The 27,514-nt window shown below is 37.6% G+C and overlaps 1 protein-coding gene across 36 annotated transcripts in view; it reads right to left on the bottom strand.

Moving 5' to 3' along the window:
• Window positions 1-27,514, bottom strand: part of USP9Y (ubiquitin specific peptidase 9 Y-linked) — a 211,552-nt gene that overhangs the window by 104,669 nt on the left and 79,369 nt on the right. For 21 of the 36 annotated variants that reach the window (XM_074030450.1, XM_074030439.1, XM_074030447.1 and 18 more), the window contains 3 exons: window positions 7,682-7,888; window positions 3,575-3,711; window positions 1,820-1,968 (listed from right to left, as the gene is read on the bottom strand). In XM_074030450.1, the coding sequence (XP_073886551.1) occupies window positions 1,820-1,968; window positions 3,575-3,711; window positions 7,682-7,888 (493 nt within the window). The remainder of the gene's footprint in view (window positions 1-1,819; window positions 1,969-3,574; window positions 3,712-7,681; window positions 7,889-27,514) is intronic. The other 15 variants (XM_074030458.1, XM_074030455.1, XM_074030456.1 and 12 more) reach the window with 3 other exon arrangements.

Raw genomic sequence — 27,514 nt, 5'->3', positions numbered from 1 at the left:
CCCTAGTGAGGCTGGAATGCACCTATGCCTTTCCTCTTGACCGAATTGGAAATTAGGTCTTCAATTATTGACAATAACATTACAATTACAGATAAAACCACCAAAATGAATAAAATTATCATTGGAGTTAAGTGTCTAGTTGTGATCACTTTTGGGGACGGTCTTCATTGGCATGTGGGAGGGCCCTTGTATCTTCAAGAAGATAGAAGACTTGAGGTGATACAGAATTTAAGAGAATGATATGCAAATTTTATGTTGCTTTAACTTTTTTAGCTGCTCTTAATAAAGAAAGGGGCCATCAAGGTTGGTTGCACGCCTATATGGGCTTGCCTGTCCTACGACTTTTGCCTTCGAGCTTCTGAACCTGACTGGGAGGATTGAAATGCATGTAGCACCTAATGCTCAGATTGCTTTTATAGTTCCACAGCAAGGGTAAAAAGAGTGGGTAAAATGTGAGAGGAATAGAAGCCACTGACATAATCACAGGTAAGTGGAAGTTACTTAAGTTTTCTATTATTTTATTGACTTCAAAAAGATGTATTAAGTAAAAACTTGAGAATTTTTACAAACTCAACCATACCAAGACTCTTACTATATTTTTCAAACAGTTAATAATACAAATATCCACATTTTCAACATATGATTGATACTAACATAGCGAATCAATTAAGCAGCAATTTTGGTTCAACATTATGGTAAATCTTGCCTTCAAAATTGGCCAATAAAATTTTTTCTCCTCTATAATCATAAAAATTGGGCCTGTGAAGTGGTTGATTTGGGACGCAGATGTTTTATGAACTTTTGGGGAAGGGGGATACAGCTATACCTGCAGAAAGACTACTATGTGCTCCAGCACACATAAATGTATTAAAACTGTTAAAGGACAAATAACATTGGAATTAGCCTTCAGTGTGCCAAGATAGATCTCCGTATAGCATATACTAAAAGGCTGACTGTTGAGAAGTATAATACAAGAAATAGTTTAAAAATATTTCATAGTCTAAGAAGCAATGACACATCTAGTGATTACAAATCCAGTGAATTTCTAATAAGCTCTTTAAACAATGGATAACAATATTTCAGAATTATTAAGAACTATAATATATGTAATAACAGAATCAGGCAAAATTAACAACAAATTAAGCAGAACATGGTGGCTCAGCCTGTAATTCCAGCACCCTGGGAGGTCAAGGCAGGAGGAACACTTGAGCCCAGGAGTTCAAGATCAGCCGGAGGAACACTTGAGCCCAGGAGTTCAAGATCAGCCTGGTCAACATGGCGAAACCCTGTCTCTGCTAAAAATATAAAACAGCAGGGTATAGTGGTGAGTGTCTGTGGTCCGAGCTACTCAGGAGACTGAGGTGGAAGGATCACTTGGGCCCGGAAGCAGATGTTGCAATGAATCGAGACTACCACTGAACTTCAGCCTGAGCAACAGAGTGAGACTCTGTCCCCCTCAAAAAAAGAGCAAAAGCTTAATGCTTCAGTACACACCAAAGAGACCCAAGAGAATTACAACCTACCAAAGGTACTAACAGGCAGAACTCCCAGGTATGAAAGAAAAAATACAAACAAGAAGGATGAGTAAGTACACATGCATTTAATAAAGACACTGGGAAAGGTGGCCTGGAGTTTAGCTTGCCTAAGATTTGGGATCTACTTTGCCAAGTAGATCATATTCCTTAAGTGAATGCAATCTGAAGTATCAATCCACTTCTATTTTTTCTCATTCAAAAATAAATGTCATTTCTTAGGTTATTAACATTTAGAGTAAAACAAAGTTGATTCCCCATAGTTAATTTTAGCTCATCATACATACCTCCAGCATACAATCTGATGCTATTCATGTAGGTTGCAAGGTTTTCTGCTACCAAAGTAACTAAAGCATGATTTTGTTGAAGCTGGTTGATTAAATCATGGCGATAAAATATGTGATGACTTCGCTGAGTTTGGCTGAAATAAGAAGAACTTAACAGTACAATAAGGCAAATGAAAATTGCTATAATTAAGAGAGTTTACAGAAGCTAAATTCTAGCTACTACTTTAAAAAATTTTAATGCTATACATTCTTAATAAAATGTGTCAATATCCTCCCCTTAACAAAATATCAAACTGTGTAAAAAACATAATCCATGCCTCCAACCAAATATCTATTTCAGTATTCTTATTCAAAAATAAAAAGTATCTATCAGTATGAAAACACATATATTGCATGATGAAGAGTATCAGACGTCCAGGTACATTCTGGAACAATGAGTTCACACCATTTTATCTGGAGATATCACCAAAAATATCTAGCTCTCTTTTCCTTCCTAGTTTGTCATTATTGACTAAACCAATCAACTCACAATCATTACTAATCTATTGGTAATGAGGTCACCAGTCTTGAGAGAGTATATGTACTGCATCTATCTATAGTAAATAGATATGTCTGATAAAAGACAAATGGTATATATAAACAAAATCAAAATATGTCCTTCATAAGTATTTTTTCCAATGTTTATTCCCATGAAACTTTCAAATTTCCTTTAATATTTCCAACATTAGAAAAACAGAGTCAAAAGTCAACTTGAAAAAAATCACAAAACATAAATGGCATTTTAAGCTTCTATTAACACAAAAATTCTCCTTGGGGCATAATTTTATCAATCTAAAGCTGTAAAGCATCTTGATTAATCATCATCTGATACACAACACAAATGTTCTTACACCATGAGACAATCTTTTTTTTTTTTTTTGAGACAGAGTTTTGCTCATGTTGCCCAGGCTGAAGTACAAGGGCGCAATTTCAGCTCATTGCAACCTCAGCCTCCTGGGTTCAAGCGATTCTCCTGCCTCAGACTCCTGAGTAGCTGGGATTACAGGTGCCTGCCACCACATCCAGCTAATTTCTTGTATTTTTAGTAGAGATAGCATTTCACCATGTTGGTGAGGCTGGTCTTGAACTCCTGACCTCAAGTGATCTGCCGGCCTCGGCCTCCCAAAGTGCTAGGATTATAGGCATGAGCTGCGGCACCCAGCCCACGAGGGAATCTTTCTAAGATTACAGCTAGTTAGATAAACCTGGAGTTCACTACTGGGAATCTTAACTGCACTGTGAATATACTTCAACTAACATAGGTTTCTCCATCCCCGTGTTATTTTCCTTTCATTTCATTAATTTTCAGTATCTTACAATAAAATAAAATAGATTATTTAATATTCAGCCAAGACAGAGTTAACTGTCGAAAGGATAGCCTAAAATGAGGAGCAAGATAAATATATCTGATAAATATCTGATACATCTGCTGAAGTCAGAGACAATTCTGACAATTCTGAACTAAGACCTAAAAGGCGGTAATGTGGCTATGATACTTAATTGCTATTTAGTACTGAATATATCACTTACCTATCTGTCATAAAATACAAAGAAGTTGAACATGATCAAGGATCCTTATTTTGTTGTAAACAAACTCTTAAAAATTTCTTGTTTTCCCACCATGGTTTTCTTTCTTTAAAATTTGCTTTCATGTACCATTTTCAACATAACATACAAATAAAAATTAAAAAAAATTATCTATTAAAAAAGTCTTACCTCAAATTTTGAGGTGCTTCACCAAACAAACTACAAATTTCTCTTATTTGTTTCAGAGCAGGAATTACCCACTTGTCATTCCCGCGAAGTTCTTCTATAAAGTGATCTATCCACTGGATCTTTTGTGCATCTCGATCCTTATACATGAAAAAAATTTATACTGTAAGTGGACCAATACTCATATTAATTCTACCTTCAAAATTATTTTGAGATTTACAAAATGGGAAACCTTCTAAACTTAGCATCACCAAATTTACAATGTAATTGTAAATGTGTTCAAACAAAATGCTCTAAATATATTATTTTGAAGTTATAATGAAAACACCAAAATGTAAGGCACTACTATAAATTTAATGTTCTATGAATCCGAAATATCTGTACCAAGACACAATTTCCAAGTACCAGCACATTTATAGGAAGTATGACTTTAAAACATTTGTCTGAATAGTGGGTATTGCATTTCATTGAGTTTTGTGAAGTTTTGTCATAATATTTGGGAAAGCATGCAATCCCAATTATAACCATATATACTGAGTTTGGGTAGGATAGTTTTCTAATCAGAGCAAAGAAAATGGAAAATTTTTATTTCATCAAGAAAGTAACAGTATAGTAATTGAGGTTAAAAAATCAAAATAAATCAGTATACATACAAAGAAAGTTACAGAAAAAAGACAAACGTGTTCAACGAAAAAATAATTAACGACTTTTTTTTTTGAGATGAAGTCTCGCTCTGTCATGAGACAGGAATATAGTGCCGTGATTGCAGATCTCGGCTCACTGCAACCTCTGCCTCCTGGGTTCAAGCTATCCTCCTCCTCAGCCTCCCAAGTAGCTGGGACTACAGGCACATGCCACCACGCCTGGGTAATTTTTGTATTTGTAGTACAAGCGGGGTTTTATCATGTTGGCCGGGATGGTCTCAATCTCTTGAACTCATGATCCACCCCCGCTGGCCTCCCAAAGTGCTGGGACCACTGGCATGAGCCACCACTCCCATTCAAGAATATTTTGAGAGTAAGATTTTTCAAATATTCCTCTATGGTTGCTACAATCTTTCACACTGCAGTGACTAAAAATCAAAATTCTGGTTTAAATATCTAATAGATTTTTAGCTGGAAGAATTCCATTTCTGCACACATTCGCAAAAGGTAAATTTTTTTATTTCCGTAATACTTAATTTAAGGGATGTTGTAAGCACACGCATGTCTTTTTTTAAACAAAAACTGAACACACGCTTTAAGTGTCTTAATTAAATGCGGACACCTTTCCAAACTACTAAGGGATTTTAATGGCTGTACACACTATAAAAACATTCAGTTTAAGTGGTTTCATTGTGTAAACAATAAAGAATGTTTCTGTACAAACTGTGCTGTTTTCAGATCATTTCCTAGGAAAAATTTCCATTAATAAATGTGCCCATTTTTAAGGATTTAAAAATACTCACACGTGTATTTTTTAAAATTTTATTTATTTATTTTTTTGAGATGGAGTTTCACTGTGTTGCCCAGGCTACAGTGCAGTGGTGCGACCTCGGCTCACTGCGACCTCGACCTCCTGGGTTCAAGGGATTCTCCCGCCTCAGCCTCCCAAGTAGCTGGGACTACAGGTGCACCCACCACGCCTGGCTATTTTTTTTTCTTTTTCTTTTTAGATGGAGTCTCACTCTTATTGCTAAGGCTGCTGTGCAATGGTGCAACCTTGACTCACTGCAACCTCTGCCTCCTGGGTTCAAGTGATTCTTCTGCCTCAGCCTCCCGAGTACTGGGATTAAAGGTGCCCGCCACAATGCCCAGCTAATTTTTTGTATTTTTAGTACACATGTGGTTTCATGTTGGCTAGGCTTGTCTCGAATGCTTCACCTTAGGCAATCCACCTGCCTCGACCTCCCCAAATGCGGATATTATAGGCGTGAGCCACTGTGCCTGGCCAATTTTTTTGTATTTTTACTAGAGACAGGGTTTTGCCATGTGAGCCAGGCCAGTCTTAAACTCCTGATCTTAAATGATCTCCCCACCTTGGCCTCCCAAAGTGCAGGGATTACAGGTCTGCAGCACTGCACAAGGCCCATACATGTATACTAAATTAAAAGTACTTTAGGTGGGAGGGCAAGAGGAATCACAGACTTAATAGTTAACAGTAACAACAGCAAACAAAAACTGAAAAGGCAAAAACCCTTACACTAAATTTAGTGAAATTAAGCATTAATACAGCAATGTAGAAAACAGTGTGCCAGGCAATAAAATGAATAATAAACAGTAGGTGAGCATTTATAACAAGTATATTACTTTAATTCTCTGTAACACTTTTCTATTTAACAAGACAGCATCTCAACTCAAGATCCTCATAACCATTTTACCTGCTGCATAAGTACTTATGAGCAGTCAGAATCAACCACAGTATAACACTGTCATCTGATCATAATAACCCAACTGACACTTTTTATTTCCATGCATCTAAAGCTGCAACTGCATTACTGCAAGTCCAATGTATTACTGACTACTGGGATTGGAAAAAGTATTGTGTTTTTATTTGTATGTGGCAGTAGCTGTAATAAATTTTGATTTGTATTTTCTTCACAATTAAAAAAAAATCAGTTTTACATGAAAAGCTGGGACTAACTAGTCCACAGACTGTGAATGACATCTTCATTTTTGAAGTATTCCAGTTTTATGAATGTTCTCCCTTTGATTTACCTAATTATACATATGATTTTGTATTAGTCCTTTTTTGATGATGGCAACTGATGAAGCAAATGCTTTTATGCTTCACAGTTATATGGCTTTCAAAACCCAAGAGCATCATCTTGACCTTACTGAATAATTTAAAAAAATATTTTCTATTTCATTGTTTTGAGACAGGGTCTTACTCTGTCACCCAAGCTGGAATAGGTGGCACACTCGTGGCTCACTGCTGCTTTGGCCTCCCAGGCTCCAGGAAGCCTCCTGCCTCAGCCTCCCTAGTAGCTAGGACTTCAAGTGTGCACCACCATGCCCAATTAATTTCTTAGTTTTTACAAAGGTGGGGTTTCCCCATGCTGCCCAGGCTGGACTGAACTTGTAAACTCAAGCGACTGTGCCCTCCATGGCCTCCCAAAGTGCTGGGATTAGAGCAGTGAAAAACTGCCCAGCCAACCCTGATTAATTAGATTAAGCTTAAGTCCAAGTGAAAGCAGAATGCTTGCCCTGCAGAAACAGAAACACCCTGCCTGTTCATTTTTTTTATTTTTTAAAAAGGAGTATCATAATTAAATTACTGAACTGACCAATTACAAGGATAGCAAAAAGCTGCTAATAAAAATCCATCAAGAGGTTCAAGACTTCAGGCAAAACTAGCAAAACATTAATACGTAAAATTAGTAACATAAGGCACATCAGTTAAACACTGGGAAGCTGTTGTGATTTGCTGATAGGGAAGCCAATAAGTTCTGTTAATCTTACTAACTTATTAGCAAATAAAATGTAATTACCCTTATACCTCTAAAGTCACTATTGCTTTTAAATCTTTATGATCTGTATTAGCACTACATATTAAGCTGCAATATGACTATAATAAGATGTTCTACCTATTAACATTTTTGTCTCAGTGAGGCAAAAATGCTTAGTAATTGATATATAAAATATGCCTGGAAAACGCAAGGGTGGAGAATAGGAAGCCAGGCTTATATGACAAAGTATGTCAATTCCTCAAGATTACTTCAGAAATAAAAAATGATGGGCTGGGTGTGGTGGCTCAGGCCTGTAATCCCAGCACTTTGGGAGGCTGAGGCGGGTAGATCACGAGGTCAGGAGATCAAGACCATCCTGGCTAACACAGTGAAACCCCATATGTACTAAAAATACAAAAAATTAGCTGGGCGTCATGGTGGGTACCTGTAGTCCCAGCTACTCAGGAGGCTGAGGCAGGAGAAGGGAGTGAACCTGGGAGGTGGAGCTTGCAGTGAGCCAAGATTGCACCACTGCACTCCAGCCTGGGCAACAGAGAGAGACTCTGTCTCAAAAATAAATAAAAAATAAACAAAATGATAGAAGAAACTGGAATCATCTTGTAACTAACTTATCCTACTTGTGAAGGAAAGTCAGAAAACTGAACAAGGAAACACTCCCATACCTGGGAACAACTATAATCTAGTATTTTTATGTGGGCACTGAGAGCAAGGTCCATGATATCTACAGGGACATCATCACTATGAGCCAGGTTCCAAAGAAGGTTCAACACTTTATGTGCCATCACACCATCTTTATCATCTTCTGCAAGACGACGTATCAACTCAAGGAGCTTTTCACGTTGCTTCTTACTTGCATTTGTCCAACTCGCCTAAAGAAAGTATTTAAATGATATAAATACCACATAATTTATGTTTGCTTACATTAAGTAAACACTGCTTTAAGTCTTTGAATAAACTACATTCATCACATACATACACACACACACACACACCAAGCGCATATCTGAACAAAACTGTTACTGAAGGAAACCAAATAGTACTCACAAGACAAAGTAATTGCAATTCCAGGGAAAAAATCCTCTATTTCCAATATAAACTTTGTTACTTTTGACTTTAAAATTATGTAATTAAAAAATAACAAGGGATATGTGACTCAAAAATGCTATGGTATACATAAAGAGATATGATTAAGTAATCTGCATTAAACATTTTACAACAGAAAGCAAACATATGAGGTGAAGAAATGTTTGTATCAAATTATGTTAAGACTAAAAAATCCAAACAACAAAAACCTCCAGCTTACAAATAAATGATGAACAAATGCTATCTACATATAGGAGATAAAATACTCACTAAAAAGAATTAAGATCATTTTGATTTGTGAAGATGAAATAGATGTTTCATTATTCTTCCCATTAAATACAACCAAAACTCCTGGACATTAAATATAAGGAACAAGAAGGTAGTGAATTCCCAGAATTTTCTTTTATTTCACATATTATAGATTTGAAGCTAAAAGATCTAGCAACCTGTAAACATTAGTAGGTGCAGATAAGAAAAGCACCCTCCCTCCCCACAGCCACCCCTATAGCCTATGGATCAGGAAACATGCAAATTGGCATGATAGAAAACTTAGAAATGTCCAGCAAAAACTATAGAAAGAACTATGACTCACTCCCCATGCATACCACAAAAATTCAGTGAAAACCCTAAAGTTCCTAAAGCTGTAACAAAGCATGCCCAAATCTGTGGGAAGATAAAGAAGGCCAACTAGTGAGCAGGTGTTTCTATGGAAGATAAAGAAGCCAAGTAGTGAGCTGGGGTTTCTAACTCCGCTTGACAGTAACAAGGAGCCAGCACCTGCCTGATTCTGCTGGAGTGGTGCCTAAAAGAGAATCAGAACTTTCATCCCGTTCCAGTGGAAAAAAAGTCACTCCCTCCATGGTAGAAGCTACAAGTGTGGACCACACAGGGGGTCAGAAATTCCTCCCCAAAATAGCAGTAATAAGGAACACCCCCTTTCCAGTGACAAGGAAGACAACAAAAGGAACTTGGAGTTCTACTTCCAAGCGGTAACAACCAAGGGTACCCCTCCCTTCCCTTGCCTGAGTGGCGCGAGACAAAAATCAGGAAAATAGAAGTTTCAATATTCTTTGAGTCTAATAACATAATATGATTATCTCTGGGTTTCAACTGAGTATTACTTGACATATCAAGAATCGAGAAGATAGCAAAATAAATGAAAAAAAGAACTGACTGGTGCCAACACAAAGAAAACAGATGTTAGAATTATCAAAGTTTTTTTTTTTTTTTTTGAGACGGAGTCTCACTCTCTGGCCCAGGCTGGAGTGAGTGGCGTGTTCTCACCTCACTGCAAGCTCCGCCTCCCTGGTTTACGCCATTCTCCTGCCTCAGCCTCCCGTGTAGCTGGGACCCGCCACCACGCCCGGCTAGTTTTTTGTATTTTTTAGTAGAGACAGGGTTTCACCGTATTAGCCAGGATAGTCTCGATCTCCTGACCTCGTGATCTGCCTGTCTCGGCCTCCCAAAGTGCTGGGATTACAGGCATAAGCCACCGCGCCCAGCCTGAATTATCAAAGATTTTAAAGTTACATAAACAGATACAGTAATGTAACTACAGAAATTTTAAAAACGTTCCAATAACCCTCCAGAACGCAAGAAAATAAAAACAGAGAAATGAAAGAACAGAATAAGCAGAACACAAAAATACGATAGCAAGGGTAACAGGGATTCTTTGTATTATTAAGGGTAAGAAAATAGGCAGGTTGAGGCCGGGCGTGGTGGCTCACAGCTGTAATCCCAGCACTTTGGGAGGCCAAGGTGGGCGGATCACCTGAGGTTGGGAGTTAAGGCACCAGCCTGACCAACACAGAAACTCCATCTCTACTATAAATACAAAAAATTAGATGGGTATGGTGGCAGGTGCCTGTAATCCCAGCTACTTGGGAGGCTGCGGTAGGAAAATCACTTGAACCCAGAAGGCAGAGGTTGCAGTCAGTGGAGACTGAGCCATTACACTCCAACACAGGCAACAAGAGCAAAACTCCGATATCAAAAAAACAAAAAAAGAAAAACAGGTAGGTTGAAGGCAGAATGCAAAAAGATATAACAGGCAAACATTAAAGGAAAGTAGAAATAGTTATTTTAACATGAGATAAAACAGATTTCAGCACAAGAAAAATGTCATAGGTCACTATACAATGAAAAAGGATCACTCCATCAAGACATGACACAGCAGTTCTAAACATGTATGCACCAAAATATGTATACTGTAAAATATGTGAAGCAAAAACTAAGATGATCAAACGTGAGACAAAATCACGGAGAGACATCAACACCCCTCTCTAAACAAATGACAGAACTACACAAAAATTTGCAAAAATATCAACAAAAGCTCAATCAACAGCATTTAACTGACATTTATTGAACACTCCACATAACAGCAGGATACACCTTATTTTCAAAGTTCCTACAAAAGAAAATACACAAGATAGACCATCTCTTCAGTGAGAAAACAAACTTCAGGAAATTTAAGAATGAAAATCATACAATCACACAGGAATCAAACTATAAATCAATTACATTATGATGACATGAAAACTTCCTATTAATTATTGTTCAAGTCCTAGTTCTATGTTCTCACAGAGTCATCTTCACAGAAATTAATATAATTAAGGCTAGGCCTGATGGCTCATGACTAATCCACCACTCTGAGAGGCCAAAGAAGGAGTATCACTTGAGCCCAATAGTTTGAGGCCAAGAAGTCTGAGTCCCAGCCTAAAAAACCCAGTGAGATTTTTCTCTATAAAAAATTTTAAAAATTAGCTGGACATAGTGATTCACACCTGCAGTCTCAGCTACTCAGGAAGCCTGAAGTGGGAGGATTGTTTGAACCTGGGAGGCAGAGACTGCAGTGAGTGTGACTGCACCACTAAACTCCAGCCTGGGTGACAAAGTGAGGCCCTGTCTGGAAGGAATAAATACACATACATACATGCATACATACATACGTGCAACATGTATGTGTATATATGTTTATTATATGTATATTATACTAGTATATATAGGTATATGTATATACGTGAGCCCATATATGTGATCTCATATATATGCATATATATATATACATAAATCTGTTTGCATATATATATGTGGGGAAAAAAACAAAATTGAGGTAAAATATGCAACATTTAAACATAGTGGAAGACAGAAGTTCCTAACACCAAACACACAGATAAGAAGAAATGCTGACGTGAACCACCTTAACTCCTACTTCAGGAAACTACAAAAAAAGAGTAAAATAAGCTCAAAGAAAGCAGAATAAAGGACACACTGAAGAATTAACGAAAATCCATAAAATTTAAAAGAAACAACAGAGTAAATTAATGAAACAAAGACTTGTCTGTACAAAAGGATCTAGAATTAAACTTATAGCACAACGGGCAAAACAAATCTTGTTAAAGAGAATACACAAATTACTAACATCAGTAATAAAACAGCTATGACTGAAGACTGTGCTGACATCAAAAACCAGTAAGAAATACTAGAAACAATATATAATTTGACAGCTTAGACAAAATAAATGACATCTCTTAAAAACAAATTACAGGAACTCAATCAATATAAACAATTATAAAAGAATAATAATGATTAAGAAAAACTAAACTTATAATGTTAAAACTCCCCTAAATAATCACCAGACCAGATGGTTTCAGTGAGGAAAAAAAGAGGAAACACTTTCCAATATTTTATAAAGTAAGTAATGCTCTGACTGCAAAACCTGAACATTACAAAGAGAACTACAGACTGCATCCCTGATAAATATAAATGCAAAAGTCCTTAACAATTATTAGAAAAGGAAAGTCAACAATACACAATAATGATATATGATTAAGTATGGTTTATTCCAGGGATGCAGGCCTAACTAAATAATCAAAAAACAATCACTGTAATCCACCACATTAAAAGGGTACAAAAGAAAAATTGGGCTGTATATGGCTGTTCATACCTGTAATCCCAGTGACTTAGGAGGCGAAGGTTTGGGGGAACAAGTGTGGGCATGACAGCAAAACCCCACCTCTATAAAAATAAAGATTATAAAAAACGTTAGCTTAGTGTGATAGGGTGTACCCTTAGTCCTTGCTACTCAGGACACTGAGGCAGGACGATAGCTTGGGCCCAGGAAGTCAAAGCTGCAGTGAACTGTAATCACGCCACTGCCCTGTAACCTGGCTGACAGAGTGAGACCATGTCTTTTAAAAAAAAAAAAAAAGTCACTATCACAGCAACAGATACAGAAAGAAACACTTGGCAAAACATCCATTCATGACAAAGAGTCTCAGAACAATGATGAAATGCAACTTTTTCTCAAACCAATTAATGGCATCTACAAAAAAGTGGGGGGGGAGGGAGGGAGGGTAACATTATTCCCTCCCCACTTGCTTTTTTGCTCTAAAACAGACAGGGTGAGATCATAGCTCACTGTAGCTTCCAACTCTTGGGCTGAGGCAATCCTCCTCCCAACACTCACAGTGTTGTGATTACAGGTGTGATCCCAGCTAACACTATTCTTAATGATGAAACACTGATAGTTTTCTTACCGTGAAATCGAAGGAAGACTAAACTGCTCCCTCTAGCAACTTCTATTGAGGTTTATACTGGCAATTCTAACCACCACAATGAGGTAAGAAAAAGAAATAACAGGCACACACAAGAAGAAGGAAGAGGCAAAATTCTTCCTATGTGCAGGTAATATGATTTTCTATATATTAAAAAAAAAATGGCAAGGATCCTCAAAGAGGAAAAAAAAACCTCATGGACTTTAACATGATCGCAGGACATAGAATATACATATAAAAATCAAACCTATACATGAGTAGTAATAAATTTATAAACATAGCATCAAAAACATTCACAATTACTCAAAAGTAAAACCAGACACATAAATATTTAGGTGTAAATTTAACCAACATGTATAAGGTTTGTATGTGTAAAACTACTCAGCACTGAATAAATAAGTCAAAGGTCTAAATCAATGAAGAGGCATACAGTATTCTGGTGCTCAAAAATCTGAGCAAAAACTCTCCCCAAACTGATATACTGCATTTTATGTACTAATTTTTAGTACATAAAGTAGGATTTATGTACTTTATGTACATTAGTGTACATAATTATGTACATAAGTAGTGTACATAATTCTACTTATGTACATAAGTAGTACATAAGTACTACTATTTAAATTACTATACTTCCTATTACTGGGAAGCAGATATCTAAAATGAAGATCAGATTATCTAAAATTTTTATGGTAAGCAAAGTATAAAAACAACTAAATAATTTGAAAAAAGATCAAGTGGGATGAGTCTGTTTACCTGATTTTAAGTCTACATTATGTATTTGCAGTAATCACAATTCTGTGGCACAGGAACAAAGATCAATGAAGAAAACAAAATACGTATAAACCCATACAAATGTGCCCAACTGATTTTTGAAAAAGGCACAAGAGCAACCTAATAAACTAAAAATGAAAGACAGCCTTTCACAAAATGGTTCTGGAATACCTGGGAGAAAAAAAAAGAATTATCAATCTAAGTCTCACACCTAAAGAAGGGAAGAAAATATCACTCAACTGGATCAGACCTGAATGACATAAGTAAAACTTTGAGAGAAACAATGTAAGAATATACAGGATTTATGGGTAGGCAGTAAGTGCTCAGAATTTGACATAAAAAAGCATGATCTCTAAGAATGAATAAATAAGTGGGGCCTTATCAAAACTACAAACTCAACTGGTAAAACACCTGTTAAAGAGGACAAAAAGATATGCTATAGACTGGCAGAAAATATTTGTTAACTGTTTATAATAAATGATGATCATCTAGATAAGAACTCAGTAATAATAAACTTAAATTAGCAAATGAACAAAAACCATGAAAAGGCATTTCACCAAAAACTCCACGTAGTAATTAAATATATGAAAGATCTTCAATATCAGCAGTCATTAGAATAATGTAAATTAAAACCATTAATGGGATTTCATTTCACACCTGTCAGATAAAACAAATTTAAAAAATAGTGTCACCAGGGCAGGCACGGTGGCTCACGCCTGTAATCCCAGCACTCTGAGAGGCCGAGGTGGGTGGTCAGGAGATCGAGACTATCCTGGCTAACATGGTGAATCCCCACCACTACTAAAAAAATACAAAACTATTAGCCCGGCATGGCTGCAGGCACCTGTAGTCCCAGCTAACTTGGGAGGCTGAGGCAGGAGAATGGTGTGAACCCGGGAGGCGGAGCTTGCAGTGAGCCGAGATCATGCCACCGCACTCCAGCTTGGGCGACGGAGCAAGACTCCTGTCTTAAACAAACAAACAAACAAATAAATAATAATAATAATAATAGTATCAACACCAAAATGTGGAGCAGATGTGGAGAAACTGGATTATTCATATTCATACACTATGGGTAGAAATAAATAAGGTTACAGTCATTCTGGAAAACAGTTTGGCAGTTTCTTAAAAATCTAAAAATGTCCTAAACAAAATAGAAACAAAATGTGGCAACAAATAAAAAGATTATAGATCATGACAAGTATCATTTATTCCAGTTTAAGAAGCAACATACATAAAAAAGATTATACACCAGGACAAATATAATTTATTCCAAGAAGTATAAACCTGGCTGAACATAACAAAAATCAACTAATGTAATACAGGACACAAAAACATGTAACATCTCCATATATGAAGACAGTTAATAAAATCCAATATCCTTTCATGATAAAAACACTCAATAAACTAAGATTTGAAGAGAACTTTCTAAACACAATAAAAGGCATTTACAAAAGCCCTCCTTTTTACATTGTATTTTATGCTGAGAAACAGAAAGCTTGCAAATTACAATCAGGAACAAGACAAAAATGACTGTTCTCACCATTATTTTTAACATTGTACTAGAAGTTCTTGTCAGGGAAATCAGGCTAGAAGGAGAAGTTATACAATTGGAAAAGAACAAGTAAAACTAACTGTATTTGCAAACAATATGATCCCATACATAGAAAAATTTAAGAATCAATTACTACAAGAAAGAAATGTAACAGGTTTCAGGATGCAAGATCAATAAACAAGATACATGTTTCTTTACATTAGATGTTAAAAAATCCAAAATGAAATTAGGAAAACTTCCATTTATATTGACAACAAAAACAAAAAATTATTTTGGTATCACTTTAGCAAAGTTGCACTGAAAACTAAAAAAAAATATTGCTAAACAAAAGTAAAGTAGACCCAAATAAATGGAAAGACATTCCTAAATAAATGGAAAGACATTACATGTTCCTTGATTGGAAGACTAATACTGTTAAGATGGTAACACAATACAGACTGAATAAGGTTTATCACAATTCCAGCTAACGTCTTTGCAAAAATCAACAAGCTAATGCTAAAACCCATATGGAAGTTCAAGGGAACTAGAATAGACAAAACATTCCTAAAAGGTAACAGAATTGAAGAACTGCCATTTCGTAATTTGTAAATGTTCTATAAAGCTGCAAATCAATGCAATTCTGGTTTAATGACAGATATATTCAATAAATGAAACAGAACATAAAGCTTGTAAATACTTCCATCTACGATTGACTTATTTTCGACAAAGATGCTCAACAATATTCCCAAAACAATCTTTTAACAAATGCTCCTTGGACAACTGAATATTCACATGAAAAAAGTAAATCTGAAACTCTTATCAGCATACTATACACGCAAAAACAATTAACTCAAAATAGAAAACAGACCTTACTAAATAATTATGATATTTAGTTAGATCAAAATACAGGAGAAAATCATTTGCAATCTTGGATTAGGCAATAATTTCTTACATATGAAAGCAAAAAACAAGTAACAGAAATATTGTAACTTATTCTGTGAAAGTGAAAATTACTTTTTAAATTAAAAATTAATTTGTGGAAAAAAAGTAATTTTTGTCTTAAAAAGGACACAAAGTGAAAAGACAATGTACCCAGGAATAGAAGAAATGTGCAAATCATGTCTGATAAGGGACTTATATCCATAATATATAAAGGACTACTGTAACTCACAAATAAAAAAAAATGTGTAACCGATTTCTTCAAGGAAGATATCTAAATGGCCAATAGGCACAAGAAGTTGCTCAACATCATTAATCACTAAACAAATGAAAAATCAAACTAAAAATGAGTTATGAATTTAACCCCGATAGAACAGATACAGTAAGAAGGATCAGAGGAGAAACTACAGTCTCATACACTGCTGGGAATATAACATGGTACAGCCATTGTGGACTCTGTCAAGTCCTCAGAATGTTACACAGTTATTATACGACCCAACAATTCCACACCTACGTACATATATCTCTAAGAGAACAGAGGACATACCTCCACATAGAAATCTGTACACCAATATTCATAACAACATTACTCATAATAGCTGAAGAGTGGGAAATACCTAAATGTTCATCCACAGAATAATACATAAATGAAGTATCATCTGTACCATGGAATATTTTTCAGTAATACAAAAAACGTATGTCCCAACAAAAACTTTTACCTGAATTTTCAGAGCAGTCATTATTATTCACAATAGCCAGAAGAGGAAACAACCCAAATGAGAGTTTACTGATGAAAAGATAAAGAAAACTAGTATCCATAAAATTGAACTCAGTTCATCAACAAAATGGAAAGAGGTCTGAAACATAACATAGATGAAACTTTATTTAGTCAAAGCAGTCAGTCAAAACCAGACTCATATTTATATAAAATGTCTGGAATAGGAAAATCCGTAGAAACAAAGTTTAATGGGTGCATGACCTGACACATGATAAAATGAGAAGTGACTGCTAAAATGAATGGAGTTTTTTGTTGTTGTTGTGTGTTTGTTACGAGATGGGGTCTCACTCTGCCAAGCTGGAATGCAGTGGCGCCATCTCAGCTCACTGCAACCTCTGCCTCCCAGGTTCAAGCAATTCTTCTGCCTCAGGCTCCCGAGTAGCTGAGACTACAGGCCCATGCCACCACAACCGGCTAATTTTTTGTATTTTTAGTAGAGATGGGTTTCACTCTGTTAGCCAGGATGATCTGCATCTCCTGACCTCATGACCCACCCGCCTCGGCATCCAAAAGTGGTGGGATTACAAGCGTGAGCCACCACCCGGCCCATGGAGTTTTATTCTTAGTTAATAAAATGCTCTGAAATTAGATAGTAGTGATGGCTGCAAAATTATGAGAATAGAGTACAACATAGTGAATTGTACACTTCAAAAGTGTACATTTTAGAGTTTGTGAATTACATTTTCGTAAAGCTGCTGTTAAACAAATACATATAAATTATCATTCAATTTTAGTGAGGGAGAAGGAAAGGAACATTCATTTGGGAAAAACTCAGTTTGCACGGGCACACAGATTAGCAACTTGTATATAATTAGGGAATTCCTACTTGAAAAGTTTCCTCCCCTTTTCAAGCAAATACATAGTGGAAACCTGCACAGGTAGGAGGGAGGCTTATCTAAAACAAACAGTTAAACAAAGAAGAGAAACAGCACTTTGTGTTTGTCTGGAAACAACCCCACCTTTGTGTCTGCATTCCTTAATTTTCTTGGATATAGGACAAAGAACCTGAGGTACTAGTTCAGACAATGAGAAACTGCTATATTAAGGTGCCTTGGTAAGACTGCAACATATTTTGGTGTGTCGCTGGGAGGAAGGGAATTCATCAACATGGTAAGAGTAGACCTTTAACCCATTTCTGCAGCTTCCTGTCTATTCCAATCCAGTTTCCTTTTATGGAGGGCAGGAGGTCCCAGAATAACCGAAGGCTTCTGGCTGGGGCTACGCCACAGTGGTCCAAACTCCCATCAGGACGTGGTGGGTTGTCAGGAAGTCAGCAGAAGGATTTCATTTTTATTCTATTGCATTTCCTTCTTTCTTTTCATGGCTATTATGTCTGTCTCTTCTTTCTATGTAATGTTGTGGCTGTTTTCACAATCTGGGCATGTAATCTTTTTGAGTGAAGTCAGCCAGTGCCTTAGTAATCAGGAATATAACTTCGAGAATAGATGTGTCTAGGATTTCCTTGAGATGGGAGGACTTCAAAATTTCAGTGGAAACTTTCACCTAGTTAAGGCTTTCTGTCCCCAGTGACAGACATTCATGATACTGTATAAGCGGGTATTTCACCCTCTCAATTTGGATTGATTCCTCCATTGGGTTGTTTCTTCCCTCCATATAAAATCCCAGCACTGTCTCATGAAATTAAACAGTTCATTTATTTATGAGACAAGTTAATTTCCTTCTTCTGGGAGGCATACTATGGCAACAGCCTATTAAATCCCAAACCTCTCTCATTTCTGCTGAGAAAATGGAGTCAGAGCATTTAATAAACTATTCAAACCCTGCAGTGAGGTGGGAAGTTAAAGAAAGAAAAATAAAATTAAAAAGGAGAAAAACAAGCTTTTGGTATTAGGTTGCCTCATCCTGAAGGCAGTAACAGGCAAAGCCCAGACCCAGGCAGTCTTGATAACATTATCTAAGAAGCCAGGGCCCAAAGGAATGTGCTCTTGAGACTCTCCCAGCAATCTCTTAACATAAGGATAAGAAAAACAAACTTTCCTCTCTCTTTAGTATAAGTAAACTTCCCCTTCGAACCCCAACCCACTCCATGTGATTGTACCTTGCTCTGCAAGTTTTATGAAGTTATAGATTCCTGTTTTCTGTAACCAGTAACTTCAAGTATTCTGTTTTTTTAATCTGAGCAACACAGTGAAGGTCATAAGACACGCCTGAGCAGGAATGGGCCGCACAGCAAGAGTCACACATAAGCCTGAGTTATGAACCTGTCACAAATTATTAACTAACTTTGTTCTGCCTCCGTACACTAGCTTTCATGCCACTATGCTTCATGCCACCGTCAGCTTGTTGCAAACTACCCACCCCTTTACAACAGTGTGTGTATAAGCCAAGCCCTGTCCTTGTTCTAGGCCCAGTCTTCGGATGTTAATCCACTGTATCTGAGCCTACTCAATAAAATCCTCCTCTTCCACCTAACGATCTCTCCAGTCTCCTGATTCTTGCAACAGCAGGACCACCTAGGGGGATGGGATTTTTTTTCCCTCCTCCATGTGGAGCCTTGTGGTCCCCTTGTCTAAAACCTCTAGTTCCCCAATTCCTCTCCCTCTTACATTCCTTTATTAGGGACTAGGCTCCATTCCCCATGCCTGTAATCCCAGCTACTCGGGAGGCTGCACCTGCACATAGAATTGCTTGAACCCACGAGGTGGAGGTTGAAGTAAGCTGAGATTGCACCACTGCACTTCAGCCTGGGAGAAAACAGCAAAATTCTGTCTCAAAAAAAAAAAAAAAGTCAATCAGTTCCATTCTCTGGAGTTTCAATATTTCACGAGGGCCATAGTAAGGGAAGCCAGAGATAATATTAAAACACTCCCTACAGGCTAGGCGCAGTGGTTCAGGTCTGTAACCCTAGCACTTTAGAAGGCCAAGGCAGGTGGATCACCTGAGGTCAGAAGTTCAAGCCTGGTCAACATGGTGAAACCCCATCTCCACTAAAATACTAAAATTAGCTGGGCATGATGGCAGATGCCTGTAATTCCAGCTACTCAGGAGGCTGAGATGGGAGAATCGCTTGAACCTGGGAGACAGTGGTTGCAGTGAGGTAAGATTGCGCCACTGCACTCCAGCCTGGGTGGCTGAGCGAGGCTCCATCTCAAAAAAAAAAAAAAGAAAAAAGAAAAAACACCACTCCCTCCATTAAGGGGCCTTGCTGAAATGCACCAAATGCATTTCTTAGGTAGTATCTCATGAGACCCACCCATCAAGGAGTCACACAGACCACGTAAGTCTAGCAGGTCAAAGGGTAATCACCGGCACAGCACTAAGGCCACATGGGTGAGCATGACTAACCCCACTGCTTTGCTCCTCTGGTACCATGGTTTGGGGGTGGCACATTCAATATGGTGCTGGGACACAGTAACCAAGGAGGCAAAACAGTTGATGGTGGGTTGGGGTGCTGCTCTCACTGTCTTCCTCTCCACTCTGGGTCACTGAAAAGAAAAGACTGAGGGATGCCTCTTGTCTCTTTTCTAGATATATAACACCCCATCCTCAAGCCTGCAATCCCCTTGAACAAGAACTGGATCTCCTTTAATCCTCAGACCCTAAAGTACACTCTGGGAAAGTCCCACTTTCACTCACGTATAAAGGCCTTCCAGGATGTAAGCCGAGTATTTAAACACTCTTCGAAGGATGTTCCAGGGAAGACAAAGTTATGAGAAAAGTAGCAGTGACCTTAAAGGACTCTAAATGGGACTATGATGATAGCATCAGAAAATGGAGATGGAAACTTTCACAAATGTGTATACTGAAGGACTTGCAGGGGATTAGAGCCAAACCTATTAACTACTCCAAGGTTTCCACGATAGATCAAAAACTAGATAAAGTCCTTTCAGCCTTTTTGGAAAGAATGAGAGAAGCTCTAGTGAAACACACCTCCTTCTCTCTCCTCTGCTGGTTTATTACTCAGGCAGCTCCTAATATGGGAAGGAAATTAACGAAACAGACCCTGTTGAAAAATCTAATTTTTCTCACCCGCAAGTTAAAACTTTGCAGTGTATAAATGACCCTCTCCTCTGTGCCCCAATTAAGGAAGTCTCAGGAAGGCACTGAGGCTATCCTCAATCTCTTAGCTGAAAGGGTCTCCAAATCTAACACTCAGCTCTGTCAGACTTCAGTAAAGTCACTAGGTCTACTCTTTTCAGAAGCGACCAGAGAACCAGGTGAGGAAAAGATTGAGTCTATTTCCTTTACTGTTAATACTAGGTATTACCGGATTTTGTAGACTGTGAATACCTAAGTACAGGGAAATGGCTCTCCCTTATACTACCTCTTAAGAGAAACTCAAACAGTTAAAACTCACCCCCACAATTTGGGACACTGAGGCTCAAAAAGCCTTTAACCAGCTAAAGTAAGCCTTACTTAAAACACCAGCCCTCAGTCTTCCCACAGGGAAAGCATCCAGTCTCTACGTATTAGGAAAGAAAGGAATGACTCCAGAATTTTTAACTAAGGCTTAAGGTCTGGCTCAACAGCCTGTGGGTTACATAAGGAACTTAACTTGTTGGCTAAAGGATGGTCAGCCCACCTGCAACAGAATTAGAATTACCACCTGTAATTAGAGGTAGTAAGTCCTTCTAATCTGTCTTTGTCTTCCAGCTATGCTTATTTACTAGGCACAGGAAACTGTACTCCTAGCCCTGCTCTTAAAAGTGCTCCACCCTAAGCTGTTGGATCTTCTTCTGTGTAGTCATGTATGTGATATGTATGTGATGTCTATAAAAAGAGCTCTAATTAAATAGCCTAAATAAATAAGCACTTAGGTCAAATATTTTTAAGGAAAAAGCAAAAGCTGTGGTACCTTTCAGTTCACGTGACTTACATCTTTAAAAATAAAAAGTCTTGGCTGGCACTGTGGCTCACGCCTGTAATCCCAGCACTTTGGGAGGCTGAGATGGGCAGATCATGAGGTCAGGAGATCAAGACCATCCTGGCTAACATGGTGAAACCTTGTCTCTACTAAAAATACAAAAACTTAGCCAGGTGTGGTGGCATGTGCCTGTAGTCCCAGCTACTGGGGAGGCTGAGGCAGGAGAATGGCATGAACCCGGAAGGTGGAGCTTGCAGTGGGCCAAGATCACGCCACTACACTCCAGCCTAGCTGACAGAACGACACTCGGTCTCAAAGAAAAAAAACAAAATTCCTAAGAGTTACCATTTTGACATCTAATTGAAACTACTGGAAATAGATTTACATGCAAGGTATATAAAAACAGTAAAATGTGTTTTTAGTAAAAGATTTTAAGAAGGCAAGGAAATGTACATTGTGCCTAAGAATAAAGGACTGTCTTAGATTAGATAAACTAGAAGGTTTAAGCAAATTGAAAAAGACTGCAAAAATTAATCTTACAAAGAAAACTATGTATATGAACATATTAACTAAATTAAAAAGGGTATTTATGTTTTTTCCCTGTAAATTAAACATTGAAATAAAAGCACAACAAGGTTTTCTTAAGATCCCAATCTGTTCTTTAGCAAAACTTGTAAAGTGTTATAAGAGGTTTGAGAAAATTTCACCTCATGGTCAAACTGGTTAAAATGGAATAGGATTGCCTGTGAGGTTTCATTAAAAATCGAGGCTAACATTAATAGTAAACTAATGCAAGGGTGTAATTTTAACTTTCTCTCTTCAATAGGATTTCTATGTAATAATAAAGGCTGATGGGATATCCAAGGTTGTAGTCCCCAAATATGTGCTGTTAATTGCAATTAAGGTTGTGAGTTATTGTAAGCCATGGAAATAATCACATTTGTCAATCATGTTCTTGACTATAATCACCTTGGACATTTTGTCTTTACAGGCAATTGTTGTCTTGTTTGAATCTCATTCAAAAAAATAGTTTATAATCAGCTGTGGAACTTTAACAGGTGCTCTCAAATGCAGGTTTCTGATAACAGAAAAATGTACAGGACTCATGAAAAGCCGAAATGTTTACAAATATCAAGTAGAACCAAAGTTAACAGAACAGACTGAACTAACAGAGAACTAAAGCAATCTTTTTGGTTTATGATTGGAACATTGCTGATCCTTATTTTGTTTTTCAGAGTCAAGGAAACTTGTCTTGAGCTAGCTACAGCCTTTAACAACCAAGTAAGGTATACTCTTGTGAACAAGGTTTACAGCATATTTGTTTTTTTCTGCCTAGTTCCTTTAAAATTCAGAAAGTTGTTTTAAGTATTCTTGACTCATAATATGGTTGTCTGCATCGGTGCAGTAAGAATCCATTTTATTTTGAACAGGACACAATTGGAAAAACTGGTTGTTTTACCAAGGCTTTGACTGGAGAGTGTGTTTCCGTTGAAGGAGTCAGTCTTGACTTACAGAGCCAATAAAAGCCCTTTGGGAAAAGTGGTCTCACACCTTGTCTACACAGCCTCCATACAAGCTTCCTAATTTGCGGTAACGAATTTACTTTCTCACAGCCCTAGGAACACCATGCTCTTGGAACCTCAAGAAAAGAGAAGTTTACCTAACTCACAGGTATCTGAGGGTACAAACCCATGGCTGGACTCAGCTTCAAAGTCCCATCCGAGATTCCTTGTGGACGAAAGTTCCATCAAAGCCTATCTAAAAGGCCTGTGTACAAATAATTATTCTTCCTGCATTTTATGCAAATATCAGACCAACTTTAATTTTGCAAACAACACAGTCCTATTTGTTTTTAACAGAAATAAGGACGGAAAGAGGGTAATTATGTTCCAAACTTAACACATATCTGTCATTGACTTCTAGAGCATTAGTTGTTTTTATGTTCTTGCCTACATTTTAAACTAATGCTGCTTATTCCTGTACAGTAACCAGTCATCTCTGGCTGCAGCTCCGTGAAAACAGAAAGGGATATGTAATGTAAAAATCTGGAACAATGTTCTAGAATTCAGGGCAATTATCCTAAAAATGCTGCCAGGTAACCTATAACCCAAAAGTTTCCTTTCTGAGAAAATAAGACCAAGGAAGCGCCACAAAGCCAAGCCCCATGCACCTAAAATCTTAACAGGCATACTTACAGCCACCAGTTATTAGGGCATGTTAAAAGCCTCGGGATTTTAAAACTGTCTTTCCCCACTCCTTGTCTCATTTTAACACATGTCCACTAGTAATCCAAATTGTTTCATTTCACTTAGAGCCTACCAAGCTCCAAATGGTAATGCAAATGGAACCAGGCATAAACACTCCTTTCATCTGAGTCCCTTAAACCATCTCCTTGAGGAATCCTAGCTTCTGTTCCCCATACAATGCCTGTCTCCAGCAGGAATTAACCAGAAAGATCAATGCTCAATCTTCCTAACAGCAGTTAGGGTTTCCACTCCTGAAGCAGGGAATGAGGGAAAAGCAAAGGAAAAACCAGTTTGTAAAAACATAGGCTGCACCTGCACATACATCAGCAACTTTGTATAATTAGCCAGCTCCCAGGAAAAACGTTTTCAGGCATATAAACAGTGAGATCTTACAGAAGGAGGTCAGGAGCTTATCTAAAACAAACCCTAAGTTATACAAAGAAGAGAAGTGGCACTTTGTGCTTGCCTAGAGACATACCCACAACTGCTTAAGATACGAGGAGTTGCACAGACATCTTTACTGATAACAGAAGTTATTTAAACTGCTACGGAGATGAGAAGAGTTTCTTATAAAAGCTGTTAAATTCAGCTATTACCCAGCAATCCACTTGGACTCCTCTCTACTGCAGAGAGCTTTTTCCTTTCACTTATTAAATTTTCACTCCAATCCCACCTTTGTGTCCACATTCCTTAATTTTCTTGGACACAGGACAAAGAACCTGGGGTACTGATATAGGCAATGAGAAACTGCTACATTAAGGTGTATTGGTGAGACATTCCACATTTCATCTCACCTAGAGAAATAAGTATTACATCAAAACACACACACACACAAAAACAAAACAAAAATAAGCCAAAAACCCTGCCTACCAGCGTTCACAGCAGTTTATAATAGCCCCAACCTGAAACACTACAGACATCCATTCATGGTGAGTAGTTCATACCGAGTACTACTCGTCAATAAAAGAAACAAATGTCAGATACAGTATAACTAATGTGAAGATCTGAAATCCAAATGCTCCAAAATCTGAAACTTTCTGCATGGTGACATGATGTGCAAAGGATATGCTCCTTAAAACATTCTGGGCCGGGCATGGTGGCTCAGCTGTAATCCCAACACTTTTGGAGGTTGAGGCAGGCAGATCACAAGGTCAGCAGATCAAGACCATCCTGCCTAACACGGTGAAACCCTGTCTGTACTAAAAAAATCCAAAAAAGTTATCCAGGCATGGTGGCAGGCACCTGTAGTCCCAGCTACTCGGGAGGCTGAGGCAGAAGAATAGTGTGAATTCGGGAGGCTGTGCTTGCAGTGAGCTGAGACTGTGCCACTGCCCTCCAGCCTGGGTGACAGAGTGAGACTCCATCTCAAAAACAACAACAACAACGAAAAAAAAATTCTGGATTTTAGATTTTTAATGTAGAGATGCTCAAGTAGTCAGTATGAGGCAAAAGCTCCAAAAAAAAAAAAAAAAAATCCACAATGCTTCTGGTACTAAGCATTTCAGATAAGGGATACTCAACCTGATATATATCATTGTAGTAAGCCTGCAAATAATTAAATGGAATGAAAAAAACTAATCTAAAAGGATATATTGTGTTCAATTCCCGTGAGTACACGTTTAAAGTAAAACCAAAAGCAAAAGACCTTTAGAAATTGAACTGACTGGCAGTCCGGTTAGTTGCCAGGGGTTAAGGAGGAAGTCGGGGCAGAAGGCAAGTGGGTGTTGCAATAAAGGGGCACCATGAGGAATCCTTGTGGTGATACAGATGTTCAGTATCTTGATGGAAACAATGTCAAAATCTTGGTAGTGATCAAAATCTTGGTTGCAGTGATTTTTAAAGATGTTAACACTAGGAGTAACAGGTTAAAGAACGTGGGATTTTCTGCACTACTTCCTAACATGGTACATGAATCTACAATCATCTCAGTATAAAAAATTTATTAAAGTAAAACAGTGTTCTAAATGTCCAGCAATTCAGAGGAAGCTGTACGTAGTATTTTATTAGTCAGTAGTTACTATCAAGAGCTGAGCTTCTAGGTTAGATGGGGACTTGGAGAACTTTTGTGTCTAGCTAAACCATTGTAAATGCACCAAACAGCACTCTGTGTCTAGCTAAAGAACTGTAAACACACCAGTCAGCACTATGTAAAATGGACCAATCAGAGCTCTGTAAAATGGACCAATCAGCAGGATGTGGGCCAGGCCCAATACGGGAATAAAACCTGGCCACCCAAGCCAGCAGCAGCAACACACTCAGGTCGCCTTCCATGCTGTGGAAGCTTTGTTCTTTTGCTCTTCACAGTAACTCTTGTTGCTGTTCACTCTTTGGGTCTGCACTACTTTTATGAGCTGTAACACCACAAGGGTCTGCGGCTTCATTCTTGAAGTCAGTGAGACCAAGAACCCACTGGAAGGAATAAATTCCAACCACACTAGAACTAAAGAACTGAAATCCACTTAAATATCCAATAATAGGAGAAAGGACTACATCACCTTAAGCTAGTAACTATACAATAATTTAAAATGATAAATACAGAATTTCTTAGGAAGACAACTGTAACACTTGCTTTTAATTCCCTCTGGTGTCCAAAAAATTCCCATTGAAATAATAAAAGGAATACAGAAACTGCTAACAAAACAGCAAACGATTAATATTATTACAAGAACAAAAATAATGAGACAACTATAGAATCAAAGAGGAGTGATTACAATAAAACTATACAGTGAGGAATGTAGTTGGATGCTGATTCAAACAAACTGTTAATAAAACCTATGAGAAACTATTTGTGATATGGTTTGGACAATAAGCATTTAGATACACAAAAACTCTTAGGAAACAAATTAGGACAATTACTGGACAGGAAAAATAGACATATTCTAAGAAGGACGTAAGGACAGCTCAAACACATGTAAAATTTTTCAGTCTCAATATCTAGAAATATTAAAATTAATGACCACAAAGAGAATCTCATAACCACAAGACTTTCAAAAATTAAAAATTATGCCAAAAATAAAATGTTGGCAAGCACTGAAAATTAGTACCAACATCTCAGAAGACAAAGGCTTACTTAGAATTCAAATCTTTATCACCTAGAGTTTGACCAAGTACATCAACTATAGGTAACTGCGAAGAAAGATAAACTTCGAATCATCCAGCTGCAACCTACAAAGAATTGATAATTGGCGTATACTCATTGCCTCCTTAAAAGCACCTTAACAAAGACCTTTCAAGACACACTGGCATGCTGTGTAAGAACTGCCAGATTTATCAACACCTCAAAAAAGCAATGCTTGTCATTTAATAACAGACACTTCTGATAAACAACAGATAAGCCAAACAGCAATACAGAAATGACAGGTTTTTTTTTCTTTTGAGATAGTCTCCCTCTGTTACTCCTTCTTTTGAGGCAGTGGTGTGATCTTGGCTCACTGCAACCTCTGCCCCCCAGGTCCAAGAGATTCTCCAGAGTAGCTGGGATTGTAGGCATGCACCACCACAACTAGCTAATTTTTTGTATTTTTAGTAGAGATGTGGTTTCATCATGTTGGCCAAGCTGGTCTTGAACTCCTGACCTCATGTGAGCCACGCTCCTCAGTCTCCTAAAGTGCTGGGGTTACAGGTGTGAGACACCATGCCCAGTCAGATAATATATTTTTTTATTTCAATTATATTAAGGTCATCTTGAGAATTTATGAATTAAAAAGGAGAGGGAGGAAAAAAAAGAGAGAAACTGACCAGATCCTCCATCTATCATTATGGC

This window comes from Macaca fascicularis, chromosome Y (assembly GCF_037993035.2).
Source record: "Macaca fascicularis isolate 582-1 chromosome Y, T2T-MFA8v1.1".
NCBI lineage: Eukaryota > Metazoa > Chordata > Mammalia > Primates > Cercopithecidae > Macaca > Macaca fascicularis.
Note: the sequence above shows the minus strand (reverse complement) of the source record. Positions and strands in the feature narration are given on the sequence as shown.